Source organism: Bombus flavifrons, chromosome 11 (assembly GCF_040668555.2).
Source record: "Bombus flavifrons isolate JBK064 chromosome 11, iyBomFlav1_principal, whole genome shotgun sequence".
Lineage (NCBI taxonomy): Eukaryota > Metazoa > Arthropoda > Insecta > Hymenoptera > Apidae > Bombus > Bombus flavifrons.
The window spans coordinates 5,308,507-5,323,907 of record NC_138452.1 but is presented as its reverse complement, the minus strand read 5'-3'; the positions used below and the strand labels follow the sequence as shown (position 1 = coordinate 5,323,907).

Below are 15,401 nucleotides of genomic sequence, written 5' to 3'. Positions count from 1 at the left end.
CCATCTCCGTTTCGGCTCGTATATCAGCCAAGACAGCGGGTGAATTTAACACAACGGTAAATAGAACGATAAACAAAAATAAGAACGACATAGCGGCTACGTCGGCCGCTTAATTTTACTGCCTCCAATTTATTCTGACGACTTTTATTCCCCTCTTCTCCTCACCCTTCTCTTCCATCTACTATTTCGCTTCTTTTTTTTTTCCATGCTGGATTTTAACGCCTCGCCCGAAACGCGTGTCGCGATTTTCACGCTCCACACTAGCGATTTATTCGTTTTTATTATTCCGTTATTTATATTTTTTTCTCTTCCTCTCGATTTCCTAAATTGTTGTTTGTCACTTTTGTGGATTACGGTCTATGTGGCAGAATTTTTTAGATTTTTAAACCTGAAATGATATTACTCAGGTCTTTCGTGGGCGCAGGATATTAGTTATTGTATTGCAAAATAATTTTGCGAACAAAAGGATTCTTCTTTCTTTTATGACCAGTTGAATTTTATGAGCTGAAGCTACGTGCTTGAAAGTGCTTTAACGTGCTTTAACAAATTTTTGCAGAATTCCAAGTGTACGAAAATTTAGCCAGTGTGACGGGTGGTGGTCCAATGAAGCAACTGCCAATCCAGGATTAAGATTACTATGTGTTTTTAGAGGCTTATACGGTTTTAGAGTATCTTAGATGGTTCTGAAACTTTGAGAATTGATGGAATTATTTTTCCATTGTCGCAGTGCAATTGATGTCATACACGATATTGCATGACAGTATTATTCGCGATATAATAGATGCTACGATGTTGTAAACTGTGTAATATTACAGTAGCGTCATTATATGATGTTAAATTGCTGTATATGAAATGTTTCCAAAATCGTTTCTAAAGTTTCAATTTGACGAATAACGCGCAATAAATTTTCTTGTATGGATAATTGTTGTTAGTTACGTTCAAAAGGAAGAGTAATAAGGTTTATTAATACAAATATCAGAAGCTTAATTATCTATTACAAATAATCAGAATATTCTCGTGACTTTTTATACATATGTGTAAGTATGAAATCTCTCTCTTCTCTCTCTGTTTAATCATAAAGTAACATTAAAATCAGAAAATCAGCAAAAACGTATTAATCGAGGTTCCCAGCTGATTATAATATAATTTTATATATTATATATGAATATCTGATCTTTGGTCAATAAATCAATATATATATTTAATGATCAACGATCAAACATTATTTCTCTTGTTATAAATAAATACTTTCATCATATATATAGAGGAAAAGTTAAATAGAATAAAATAAAATCAAATAACGAGGGTTAAATAAAAATTACAGACATTTACTTCAAAAATATCGTCCAGAATTACATGTTCCATTTCCATCAAACGATACGAAAAACATTTTATCTCCCAAACCCTTGTAAACTTCTCGATTCTCCAGGCTCCTCGAGTCACAGGAGATTCCATCTTCGATAGAAACAGGCGGACAGAAACAGCGTTCAAAATACAAGCGAGATGAAAGTGTACCGAATCGCGAAGCAAACAATCGCGTTCGGTCAAGGTAAATAAACCGAACTCCCCAGAGGATTTCCTCTCGTCCCTCCCGCCCACCCTCTTTGTCAAAAAAGCAGTCAAAGAAAGGGAGCGAAGAAGAATGAAATATCAAAGGGAAGCAGGAAACAGAAGAGGAAACAGAAGAGGAAACAGCTCGAAGTAATTCAAGAATACGTTGCGACCAAAATCCTCCCTCGAAACTTTACGATCTTCTTTTCTCTTTTTTCTTTGCCGCGAACAAAACCACCGACTGGCTGGCATTCCTTGCACGTTGTTTCGCTAATTGTAACTCCGTCGCCGCCCTTTGTTTCCACCATATTTTCACAGAGAATGAGAATTTTTGCTCGGCCTCTACTTCTTCTTTTCCAGCCTCTTCTCCGTCAACCCTTTTCTCGTCCCTGTTCCTTTGCTTTCCCTGTTTCTTGCTTTGTCTTCGCGGAGGCGCGCGCGAAATTGGGGACATTTTCCGCGCCACCGTGAACACTCGCGAAATTAAAGTGGCCACACGCCTCCTTCCTTTCTCTTGTCCTTTCTTCCCTCCTGATGCTCTTCCTCTCTTTAGGAAACGTGGCCTCCGCGATAGCAACGTCCCCGCGTGACGGAAATTTATGACGGAAGATGCTCGGCGAAAATACGCGCGTACGACGTTCAGCGAGGTTTTCTTTTCTTTATTCTTGTCGGCCGTGCACCGAGCACCGCAGAGAAATAATTTTGGAATGCTAGGAGGTGTAGCGAGACCGTTCTTGACGATGTTGCACGTTGGAATTTATGTTAGGCTCGCGTCCTGCTTCCTTCTTTTTCTTGTTATTGCGTTTTACAATTTAACCAGAGGAACTTGTTCCAGCTTTGTTCGTGTCTCTCAGCCTGAAAGCTTCGCGTAATATGTTGTAATAAAATACAGGTGGTGGTACGATATGATGATGGAATGATCTGCTGCTATGTAAGCGAAGAATACGAGGAAAGCCTCCGTGGAGTGATCTTGAACCTTCTTCCTTCGATTTGCATTATACTAAACGAATAATACACTGGTGTACCGAATGCATCAAGTTTGGTATTACATTTTCTCTGAGCATGAGCTTGCTCTCTTACACGATATTCTGAGGTACTATGATGTACATCGAGGTATAATGCAATTAAAATGTAACGCTTGAAACCAATTCTAATATATTATACTATTTTCCAAAACTCTTAGGTGGATTTAATATAATTCAAATTTTGCGCGATCTTTAACAATTTCTTCTTTGTCGAACAATTTCTTAACAGATTCATTTAGTACTGGACAACTGCTCTGTTTATAATACTTTAGGAAACCTAATTTATGTTATTCATTTCTTTCTTATACTCTTTAAAGTAAAGTTTAGATTGAGAATTTTTTATTTTTACTTGCCTGGTCATTTCCAAAAATTAACGAACGAAGGAAAAACCACGGATGAGTAACGACGAGAGTATCATCTTTAAATATCGTCCATGAAATGACAGGTGAAAACATTGTCTACCAAACAAATTTCAATATTATCGCAAATACTAATAACGCAAATGGCCTGAAACCTTCGCGCACCACCGTATTTGATTACGCGAAAGCAAACGGAAAATATCATTGAGTTATCGTCGTTCCGTTAACAACAAACTCCCATTGTACAGGGATCGTTGGTGAAATTTATATATGGCTCTCCTGACGTTTGCGGAGCCGCAAGTTAGCCTCAGAAGGGACCAGATGCACTCGCGTTTCCAAGAGGAACTTGATTCTCTTTTTCGCGCTTCTGGAAATTAATAAAATTAGTTTCTCGAATACACGACACTCTCGAACAGCCTGAGTGGATAACGAGTTTCTCGTGTCGGATTCGGACACTATATAAATATATATGGAGTACATATTCAATGGAAATATTCATATGATTTTCAATGGAAATACAATTATTAAATAATAATTCAATTCAATTAATAAATATATTTTTTCGGGACCAGCCAATAAAACGTAACGAAGAAAACTGGAAGGAAAAAGGAGCGAGTCGTACAGGGAAGGAAGATATTCACGATGGTGAATTCGTAATTGTACTTCTATTGAATTTACCGACGATGAAGTAATTAAATGCCATTTCTTGCCAGCGGAAATGCGGTTAACACAGCTGACTCGCGAGAAGAGATATCAAGTTTCGGAATGATATGACGTTATTTCGAGGCTAATGTAGGTCGTGAAAAAGTTGCGGAAGTTCTCGACAGATTATTATGTTCTCTTATGGTATGCAGTTGATATAGATGAGCTTTGTATGAGTTGTATTTATGTTAGGTTTTGATCGATCGAGCTGATATTTATTTAGCGCTTCGTTGATTAGTAATATTTGTTAGGAGAATAAGTTTTCTTTGAAATAGATAGGTTTGGGAAGTTTCATCGAGGTTCGTCTGTAGAGAATTTGCGATACAAAATGAAGCACAGTGCGATGAGAATTAATTTGGAAAATATTCCCTTTGCTTCGGTGTTTTCGTTCTTTCGTTTCTTATTTTCCATTCTAATGTTTCTACGTATAAAATATGCACGTTAAGACTAAAATTGAAATCAGTATGCATTATTGGATGGATTTTATTTATCCCTTTCGAATTGACACTTTTGGGCGATTATAGGAGAAATTTCAATTGAAAACACATTTTCCTAGTGTTTTTATTTTTTATCTCATTGAAATGCAAGGGCTATTTTACTTTAAAATAAATATAGTTATTAATTATAACTACATACTAGCTGCTCTTACTCTTATTAATTCCGATAACAACAGCAAGTAATGTTTGGGTAGCTGAAATTGAACAACATTTTCGATCGAAATTCTGTTAAATTATATATCAATTTAGACAAAACACACGGCCCTGTGTAACTTCAGAAACGCGTTCGTATAACCGAAAGCACACCCTAACAACGTAATTCGGATAATGGAGGCTCACTTATGAGTTCATAGTGACTGACGCTAAACAAAATGTGGTTCGTATAAACGAGCCGAGGATAAGCGAAGTTCCGCTGTACTTACTCAATTTTATGAATTAAATTTTCTTAAAAGTGGCGCATGTGTGTGGAATAATGGTTGAATAATGGCATAAAGCGCGAAAGAAGCCATGAACCTAGAAAAGCGGCATCGAACTAATTCCTATCAGCGGAGCACGGCGTAGCCAAAGCAATTTCCTGAAACTTCCCTCTGGAGAAATGCCTCTAGAGCTTCTTAAGTTTCCCAAGAGGAAATACCTAGTAATTTTCACGTTGCCGGCAAATTTCGTTTCCCGTTTCTCGTTATCGTCTCGTTTAAGCTTTTCGTTTCGCGCGCCGTTCAATATCCTATAGCATCAATGATAACCGTCTTTCGTAGGTACAATGGAACGCGTATCTTACTGTTCCACGTTAGCATCCTTTTAGTCGAGAAGAAAGAAAAAAAAGGAAAGAGGAGACATAATTTTTACGGCTCGTTCTGATCGGAATTTGACAGGACACTAATTGACCTTGCGATAATTCTTTCTGTTACAGGTTCCCGACCTGCTCTGATATTATACCTAACTTTCATTACCAATCGTTGGACAGTACAGGTATGCTGTTTCGAAAATTATAATTAGTATTCTAGATAATGAAACGTGAAATAATGATAATAATTAAATGTATATAGAATTGGTGAATATTTAGCGAAATATTTGAAAAGGATATTATTCTTATATCGTACAAAATATGAACGTGCTGCTTTGCGTCTCTTCTTGTTCCTGATACGAAAAATATCTTTCAAATTAGTCGTCTTAAGACACAAATATTTTAATCCTTTGCACTCCTATGTCGAGTCGACATCAGTTTTTATCTCACGAGCTCCTTTGTCGAGTCCCACTCGACATTCCTTCAGTACCACCTTTTTTGTGAAACGTGCGAAAGAAAACCAGGATTGCATCCTGGAAATTGTTTCAAGATATATCAAACACTTAAAAATTACAAAATACAACAATAGTGTGAATAAAATTGGTATTTAAGTGAATTTGTTTCTTCCTTTATTTATTTAAACTGTCTTATTTTTTGATTAAAGTAAAGTTCAAATAAAACACTTAAAAGCGTTGGGAGTTGCTGCTAACGAAATTGAAATAAAATTCGGAGTACAAAGAGTTTTAAAGAGTGTACCTTACGAAGAAAGGTACGTGTACAACGTGTGAGAAAATATTTAATTTCATTTTAAAAAACCGTCAATCTTCGAAACTTGAAAAAAAGACCATCGGGGGAGAAAATTATAAATCACAATGTTGGCCATTACTTTGTCATAATTTTTTCCTACCGACAAGAGTAACTACGATATTTAGATTCATTAAAAATAGAAGAGATTATGTATGCAAGAAATTTCTAAGAAATTACCAAGAAGTCACTAGTAACATAGAAAAAATCCCTACACGCGAGAAATCAGGGAAAAGCAAAAAATTCTTTACCACAGTAAATCACTCGCTGCGTAGAAAATCCGTCGCGATAAAAAATTACAAAGAACAACCAACACCGCGGAAAGTCTCGATTTCTGTAAAGCACAATACATTTTATTGGATTTTTCAACGAAAGTCCTTTGATCGTTCACGCAGACTCCACATTTACTACTGTAGATATGGAAAATATTAATTCCACGTATAAAACAGCAACGAATCGTCGTGTCGGGACGAAACGATTCTTCGAACACACGATCGAATCTCATTTCTCGCGGCGACCGGGTAAAGAGGATTTATCGAATTTCACGTTTCACGAGAAATTTATTCGGAGCCAACGACCACGGTCGCGAGCTGCTGGAGTTACGGTGGTTGGCTGTCGTCGATTATTAAGTACAGCAAAAAGCTTTGTGCTCCCTTTTCCATCGCAAATCGTAGGAATACCAATGACACAGCCTCGTGGCTACGGGATTCTAAACGAAGAAAATCACCGTGGCACGCACAAAAAGCGTTGTTACGTTTGATTGTTTGTAGTGGAAAAAATGGGCGATACTTTATCTTTATGGCATTACCCATCATTAAAGAATATGTGATGTCATGAATATTATCTATCGAGTCGATTTTACATGTTAAACGGCGAAGAAGGTTCCTGTAGAAAAATATCGTTTGAGATTTATTTTCTAAATTATAAACAGTTTCATTTGACGCTGGAGATAATATCGATCAACTGAATTGAAATCAATGAATCTTTTTTTCTATTTTACTCATATTTCTCATTTTAATATGACAGTCGAAATCTCACGCATGTCACAAAAATTACAACACAAATAATACGAGACAATTCTTAATAAACGTAGAATAAGTTGTAGCCATTTTTATCGATTAATAATTTTTACCTATTTTTATAGATCACGATAGAATCGACTGTGAATAAGGTTACAAATTTTCCAAACCGTACAATACTCGTACTTTCAAAATATCCCGCGAAACAAAGGCTGAAACCAGCTGATGGCTGATAAAAGAGCTCGCCGGGTATGCAGGATAAAAGGATGGCTAGGGAAACTAGATCGATATTTCGAGACTCGATATTTCGACCGTCTGCCTCTGCGTGAAAAACTTTTCATATTGAGACGAATGATCGGTAACGTTTCTTTCCAAGCAGCAGACAAAGTTATCTGCGGAATGTGATGAATGTCTGAAATGTCATTTTTGCTAGTTTCTTTTCTGAAATGTGCCGGGTTGAATTGGTTGAATTTTTGAACCAGCCTTCAGATGAAACGTTTTTCTTACGTTCGATTTTCCTTACGATCGCGATCAGTAGATTTTTCAATATTCCGATGTAAAAGGCCGTGCTTTTACGTACCGCCGAGAGTTTTGACGCATCGTTTTGCGCTCCATTATAGTTCGTTCGATCAGCTGTTTATCTTCTTTACCCAGAAGAATGTGACGATACGTTTTAACAGCTTCTAGTTGTGAAACGTGATGCTATATCGATATTAATTTTGACCTCCTATAGTTTTTAACTTCCCATAGCGTGACGTATTTTATTCGGTCATCGATAAATTGCGAATTTTTATGCAAATTTATATTTTTTAGGATGCAATTTAAAAAGTAGTATTTAGATGAATATTCGTTTTACTGGTTAAAAATGATAAAGAGTATTTCATTTTAACGCTACATCGATACCTTTTTAATCTTCTATAATGTGACGTATTTTAATCGGTGATCGTTAGATTGCGAATTTTTATGCAAATTTATATTTTTCAGAATGTAATTTCAAAAGTAGTATTTAGATGGATATTCGTTTTACTGGTTAAAAATGATAAAGAGCACTTCATTTTGACGCTACAGCGATACCTTTTTAATCTTTTATTATGTGACGTATTTTAATCGGTGATCGTTAGATTGCGAGTTTTTATGCAAATCTATACTTTTCAGGATACAATTTAAAATATAGGATTTGGATGGTATATTCATTTTATTGATTAAATATGATAACGAATACGTTATTTTGGATACTTTATGCGCGTACATAATATATCATATACATTCTATGCATTTTTACATTTTTACATTTTTCACAAGTCCATAAAAATTCGCGGTCTGATTGTCAAATTCTATGCAAATCCAGCGAGTGTTCCATGTAATGTCGTTTCCGATGGTCGAGCAACCTGTAGACTATATGTCAAATTTTATAAGGCAAAACAGAATAAATCCGTATTTATCGTCTATCGCGAGATTAAAGCAACTTGTCAGAGTCGACGAAAGCCACGCTGATGTAATTTAGAAGGAGCACCATAACCGACGGTAATAAACAGAAGATGAAGTTGTTGGAAGAACAGATCAGCGTGGTGAACCACCTCTTTCGACCTAACGTTTTCAAAGATCCGGAAACCGAGCGGGTTAACCAGTGAAATTCGAGGATGATAAAGATAACGAGGAAAGAGAAGAAAGCAAGATGCTTCGACTAGTTGTAATTTGTTTCTTTGCGTCCCATAGCGCGGCAATTTGGCTTCGAATTAACGGAAATCCTCGGATCGAGAATGAAAGAAGGAACGCGCGGTTGGATGTCATAAAGGTAGGAGAGAAGAAAAAGAGCAGAGACGTGGAAAAAGTTGCCTTTGAAAGGAATAGATAGCTACTAGAAGACTTTTACTGGCTTTAATCCTTTGTCATTTTATATCGAATCGAATTCGATATCAATTTCGTTCCCTTTGTCGTTTGGAGTTGACGCGACCAGCTCGTTATTTCATTTTACGATTGCAATTTTCCAAATTGATTAATCCTTTGAGAATTGATCGTATTAATGTGTTATTAGTGCGTGTATACGTGTAGTTTCTTGCTTAAATTTGTCGATATTGTTCCCTGAGAATCGAGAGGTTTTCCAATATACGTGGCGAATACAACTTTCACGAATGTCAACTATTTTATTAAATATTAAGTTGTCCGAAAAGTTTCTTTCGTTTTATAAAGAAATAATAGACGCACAATGTTTTTTATCTTATATTAGTTTATTGAATTATGCACGAATATAATAATAGAAATAGAACGAAATGAATCATACCTAATTCAATAAAATAATATAAAACAGAAATTATTGTTCATCTATTATCACCTTATGAAATGAAAGAAATTTTTCGGACAACCTAATAGTTGGTCATGTGGTATAACACATAAAAATTGGAGATGAACGCGACTGTATATTGTAAAGAGCATATTTGCATGTTCTTAACATACGATCGCTCGGTATTTAAGGACGTATATCGTAACGTTCCTTACAATAATAACAAAATATTTCTTCCGTATTAATTTGTTGCTAATCCGTGACTAATCGAATCTGTCGTATGATTTTATATAATATATTACATGTTACATATATTATATACGAAATTTATATAGTGATTTAGTTAGATTAGAAGAATCGGACATTAAGAGACGATCGATTTCAAAAGCTAGTTAAGTCTAAAAAGTAAAGCGCACACTAATTAATCCTTTGTAACGTGTAACTTCAAAGTTACATACTGATATATCCTCCGGGATAGCACAGAATTGTACACGGAGCATATTACTGAAACGTCGAACACGGCCGTATGATATTTTAACATGGCGATCGATATTTCGCTGTTTTATACTTCGCTGAATAATGCACTATCATAGAAGCGCAGTATTTCTTAACTGTCGTACAACTCCTACCAATCAAGTATAACACTGCCATTTAACGTGTTAACTCAGTGGCTCTTTAGCCAGGGAACTTTTGACACGAAATGAAAAATGAATAAGGGGAATGAATCGTCGGTAGCAGATGGGATTTGCCGGGACGTAATGGGACGGATACATTGCAGTATGTGCGGTAGAATTAATAAAAGATTAATCGATAAAAAATTAAAATAGGACACACGCGATCGTTCGTATAAATTTTTCTCTTGTAGACTTTTTTCCCTATTTAACATTTATACAATTTCAACGAACTGTTTAAAACGTATGGGTAATTGCGACATTTAAAGAATAAAACACATGTAATGGAGCCTTTTAATATCGAACCTTTCTCCTTATTCAACCAACTTAATTTAAGAAAGAACGAGACTTTTGTAATGCATAGCAAATTTGAAAATCTCCTTTCCACCCAATATTTTATACATATAAAACAGAAAAAGGTCGAATTTTAAAAATCAACAGGCTATCGTGTTTGCTTAGGATGAAAACTGAACTCTCTGGATTTGGATTACGTAAGATTTCACGAGGATCGAGTGTAACTATGGAATGTATATTGAAATATGCGTGCAACAGCAATTCGAAGAGTCAGAAATCGTGAAATATGAAGGAGTGAGAGGTATGGAATAACTTGGAATTGGGAGACAAAAGCGGAATATGAAACGAGGACGGACGATATAGACGCGGAAAGGTGAAATCTATCGAGTTCCGGAGTTATTTCGTTATTTCCGTTGGTGGAGCTTTCGAAGTGGACCGGCAGGAAGTTTATGGGATTACTTTTTGAATGGCGCCATCGGGCACCGTGGAGTGGGGCGGTGAAAACGAGATTCACGTGACGACTGGATATGCGAGATTATTTCATTTCATCCTATAACAGTCCCATTCTGCCGTTTAAATCTATCGATGCTGCTTAAGGTCCATCTTGCTTTACGCTCTTATTCTGTTTTTCTTACAGCTCGCGGAACATCGAAATTTAAAATCCCTTTTCCAACTGTATCACGAATTAACTGTTTCTAATTTACTAAACTTTCTAACTTAACTGTTACGAAAATTAATAGACGACCAAAAAATTATAAAAAGTCTGGGATGTTGTATATACATTGGCCAATAAAATTCTTATTTCCGAATATTTTTAATATTTATATTCGACATTTTTTTTAATAGTTTCTAACTATATCTTTCAAAAATATGTAATTTTCCAATTCACATATGTCTCATTCATATCTACAATATGTCTCATATATATAAGAAAAAATACAGATTACGACGGGGTTTCTGTTTAGAGAGCAGCAAATATTCGTTTCTCGTAAATCCTAACTCCGCACGTTATTATTAAACTTCGTCAACTCAGTTTTGTCAGTTTACCGGTGGAGATGGAATAGTTAAGAATTAGGGCGACAATGTGTGGACTATGGGTGTTCATGCGTTTAATTGGAAAGCGCGAAACTGCATAGAATTCACATGATAAAGGAAAATTATAAAATATTCAAAACGAAGAGTACGGGAGAAGGACAGGATAGCTGACATTCCTCGTTTTTTTTACGGGAGAGCAATTGTATAGTTTTGTAGCGGCATATGCGTCTTAAGACGTTTCGATACGAAAATACCTCACATAGTTGTTGTGCCACAAAGGATTAACACTGTACGACGCACAAAATGTAATAAACAAACTCTGGACAAAGCAATTTCGCTACGTGCAACCTACAACCGACGACAAGTTCAAACCTTCCGGTACCCCCTCGAACAGTATAAATAGACGACCATGTCCTCCAAAAGTCAGTCAGTCGAGCCAATAAGTATAATAAATCAGTCTAGCGAATCAGCATAACAATTAGTATCAGTACCGTAGTATCGCGCAATCTTCTAACGAATATCATCAAGCGAGCAACGCTTGCGATTAACTTTGTATTCTACATTTTAAAATATCTGTAAACATAGTTAATTAAATTAACTCGTCTCGTTATTAATTTAACCAACAACACGTCTCACCTCCCACCACAGTTTGATATGTTGTCGCGTATTCGATATACGTGTTACCAGAATTACTTGTGCATTTAGTTTCGGAGTCCAACACGTATGGTTCGATCTTCTTCGTAATTTTAAAAATATTGAATTTTCAACAAATTTTAAATGTCACTTGTCTTAACACGTTGACTGCCACAACACCCGTATTCGGGTGGCGCTTATTTGACTACTTGCGAAGGATCGTCGTAGGTATTTGAAAAGATATTCTAGAGGAAATAATAAAACTATTGAATTGTTATAAAAATAATACGAAAATGGTCTATTAAAAAAATTATTTACTCGCATTACTAAAATATCGATGGGCGTACTTAGCAGAGAAGGATTGGTACTGCAGCACGCGTGGCCTGACGGAGATTTCAGTGAAAATACGCGTGGCAGTCAACGTGTTAACCCTTTGCATATGAAACGTGCGAAGGAAAACCAGGATTGCATCCTGGAAATTGTTTCAAGATATATCATACACTTAAGAATTACAAAATACTACAATATTGTGAATAAAACTGGTATTTAAATGAATTTGTTTCTTCCTTTATTTATTTAAATTGTCTTATTTTTTAGTTAAAGTAAAGTTCAAATAAAACACATACAAGCGTTGGGAGTTGCTGCTAACGAAATTGAAATAAAATTCGAAGTGCAAAGAGTTAATGATTGTACCTTTGATTTTTACGAAATAACGTCAACTTACAAGCCATCCTTAAACTTATATCTATAAAGGTTGTTCTCATTTCTCCTTCGTTATAGAAAAAGAAAACTATCAGTCAATAAATTAGTAAAACTGAAACAACAAATTAATAGACTATCAAAAAATTCTAAAAAGTCTGGGATGTTGTATATATATTGGTCAATAAAATTCTCATTTCCGAATATTTGTAATAATTATATTCGACATTTTTTGTAATAGCCCGTAATCAAGCAAAAGTCGTGCAGTTATCAGTTTCCTTGATCATTTATATTCTAACGATTGAAATGGACCGGCTAAAGGTAGATGAGAATTCGGCGAATAGAGTCGGTTTCGTGAAAGTTCGTTAGAATATTTTCACGATGGTTAACTGCATCTCCGCGGTATCGTTCGGACTCTATTCGACGTCCATTCTTATGTTAATTTATCGCCCGCCAACTAATACGCGGCATAATGGAACATGGATTTATTGCCCGCAATTTATCACGATGAAAAGGGAGATATTATTGGAGGAATTGCGGGGGTTAGCGTTGCGGAAGAACGGGATCGGGAATTTCAATGGAAATACCGAATTCGCGGGTTTACATAAAAATAGGGGACCAGTTCTTGGACAATTATGGGAGGATAATAGCGATGGAAAGAAATTTTCTAGAGAAAATCGTTGAATGAGAATACAAATTGAGGAGAATTTCGCGAAATCGAGATAACGAAGAAAAATGGTGAAGGAGGAAGTTGAAGGAGAAAAAGAGAGAAAGAAGGTTTAATAAAATTAGAAGAAATAAAGTTAGGGAAGTTAAATAAAGTTTGGAAAAAAAATTGCGTAAAATCATGACGGCCCGGTTTAAGAACTTTTCAGAAGTAGAAGAAGTTGAAGAAACACAAGACGAGAGAAAGCGGGGGGCCGACTCGATAAGGCTGCGAACATTTTGCGAAATCGAGAGTAGTAGTTTCAGAAAGCTTAGAAAACTCGGGAGAATTTCAGAAAAAAGAGGACCATGAATCTGATCAGAACCAGAAACCAAGCAAAGTCAGGGGAAACAGTTAACATAAGAAAGAAGTAAAGAACAGATCGATGAACCTAAGATATATTTATTGTTAGCAAATTTAAAAGCGTGTGGTTCCGAGCTTCTTGTGCGTGGCAAACGCGATCGAAAGGTGGGCTAGGAAAATTCGAAGATTCTGAGAAACTGAGGGAAGACAGTTTTGTCTTGTCATAGAATGTGCAGAAATACAATTGACAAATAGGAAATGATAAAATCTTTAGAAATACAAAATAGGAAATGTTAGTGAACTTAAAAAATAAAATGTAAAACTATGATATCGTAAAAGGAATTGCTTCAAGGAAAAAGAAATAACTACTCAGAAAATGAAAAGAGTCTGAAGAACTTGGTACTATAATTTACAGAATGTAATTAAATCTAATCCAAAACTTGGAAATCGAAAACTGTAATTTAAAACTATGCAATTACTTAGAATAATTTTTTTAGAAACTATACAAAACTATTCAACAACTTATGATTATAATTTACAAAAAAAAAGAAAAAGATAAATAAATTAAAGTCAGAATTATAAAATAAAAATGTTGAAGTATACGATAGATATACTTAACGTAGGAGGAAAATTGGACAGCAATTAGTATCTGGAACAAAGATTACTTTGAAATATTGGATGAACGATGATCAAGGCTGATTACTCGAGAGGTTGGTCACTTGTTAAGTAATCGCTGCGCGTGGAAGCAGTTTTCGCTGGTTTGAAATTTACAGGAAGGACCTCCTGGTGTTCTGGCTAATCGGTCGCGTTAAGATCTATTTACAAAATCACGGATATTTATAGTTGCACCGATTCTAATGCAAATGAAGAAACCGTCCAGGCCCGTGACTCGTCTTCTGATAAAGTCATTTGTCCCGTTTACCGTCTGTGTTCTACTTGAAATTATCTTGCACGCTCTTCCTGCGCCCGATAAGCCCACGTACAGAGAAAGAAAGATTGCTGTCTGACATTTCATTGGAATCTTCTTCGCGGAATCTTGGCAGAGAAATGGAACCTACGCATAATATTAGCGTTTATTTCTTTCTTGTGTCATGATGAACTTTGTAAAAAGTATTTGTGAATGTTTTGAACTATTTCGTATAACTTGTACAAATTAGTCGTATAATCTTAATTTTAATCTGTTTTTCTATCATTTGTAAACTTTAAAACATCTTTGCACGTGGAGATTGATGTCTTTAAATCGAAATACATATTATCAATTTTTATATATACTTCATTTACTATTTGTAATTTAGTATTTCTCTTCGTTTATTAAATATGTTATGCACGCGGAGAAAATCACAATTGAGTATTGGAAATAATTAAATGAACAAACAAAAAGTGGCTTTAAAGAAGGCAGATCTCCTCGTTGCTATACTTATTTACATATTTGTGAACGAAAAGCTATGTATATTCTATTTAATTATCGTGAAAGTTTGAGGCCTAAAATTTCAATTTAATAAACGGCTCGATAAAGATTTAAAATCGTCACCGAGGATAATTAGCGTGTTTATTCCCGATATCTGTTCGCGTAAATATCGTCCCCCTGTTTTTCGGATTGTCGTCGAAATCCTCGTCATTTATCAGCGTGCCGTTTTTTCGGTCGAGTAACGCGCGACGCTGGATAATTGTGCGGAATCGCGTAATCCGTTTAAGGGGCGCAATTTTGTCGCGTCGAATTCGAGCTTCTGATTGCGTTTACTCGTTCGGATACATCGCCGTGTCTGTTTATCGAACGATAGCGATGGCTCGCGCGTGCAAAATTACCACGATTCGTAACGCATCTGGACTCTGGTAACGACTACGAATAATTTTTCGTCTCTTCTATCTCTAGCTAACGGGATATCTCTGTTCGCGAACTGAACCAGAAGTTGGATGCAAGAAGAATCTTAGTACCAAAAGTAGGTTTCGAAAAAATTGTTTCTACTTGACTTAATTGAAATTAGGTACTTTTTATATGTAGCAATGTCTTTTTATTCTTCTTCTTTTTTTTTTTTTA

General features: G+C 35.6%; 1 protein-coding gene across 7 annotated transcripts in view; it reads left to right on the top strand.

The window, feature by feature from the left end:
• The window catches only part of PH4alphaEFB (prolyl 4-hydroxylase subunit alpha-1), a 223,453-nt gene that overhangs the window by 33,420 nt on the left and 174,632 nt on the right, over positions 1-15,401 (top strand). For 3 of the 7 annotated variants that reach the window (XM_069123712.1, XM_069123710.1, XM_069123709.1), the window contains exon 2: positions 5,045-5,103. The exons of 3 other annotated variants lie outside the window; for them this stretch is intronic. Coding sequence is in view for 1 of the 4 variants with exons in the window: in XM_069123708.1 (XP_068979809.1) it covers positions 10,219-10,288 (70 nt within the window). In the remaining 3 variants the exon portion in view is untranslated. Of the gene's footprint in view, positions 1-5,044; positions 5,104-10,152; positions 10,289-15,401 lie in introns of all 7 variants that reach the window. One more of the 7 variants, XM_069123708.1, reaches the window with a different exon arrangement.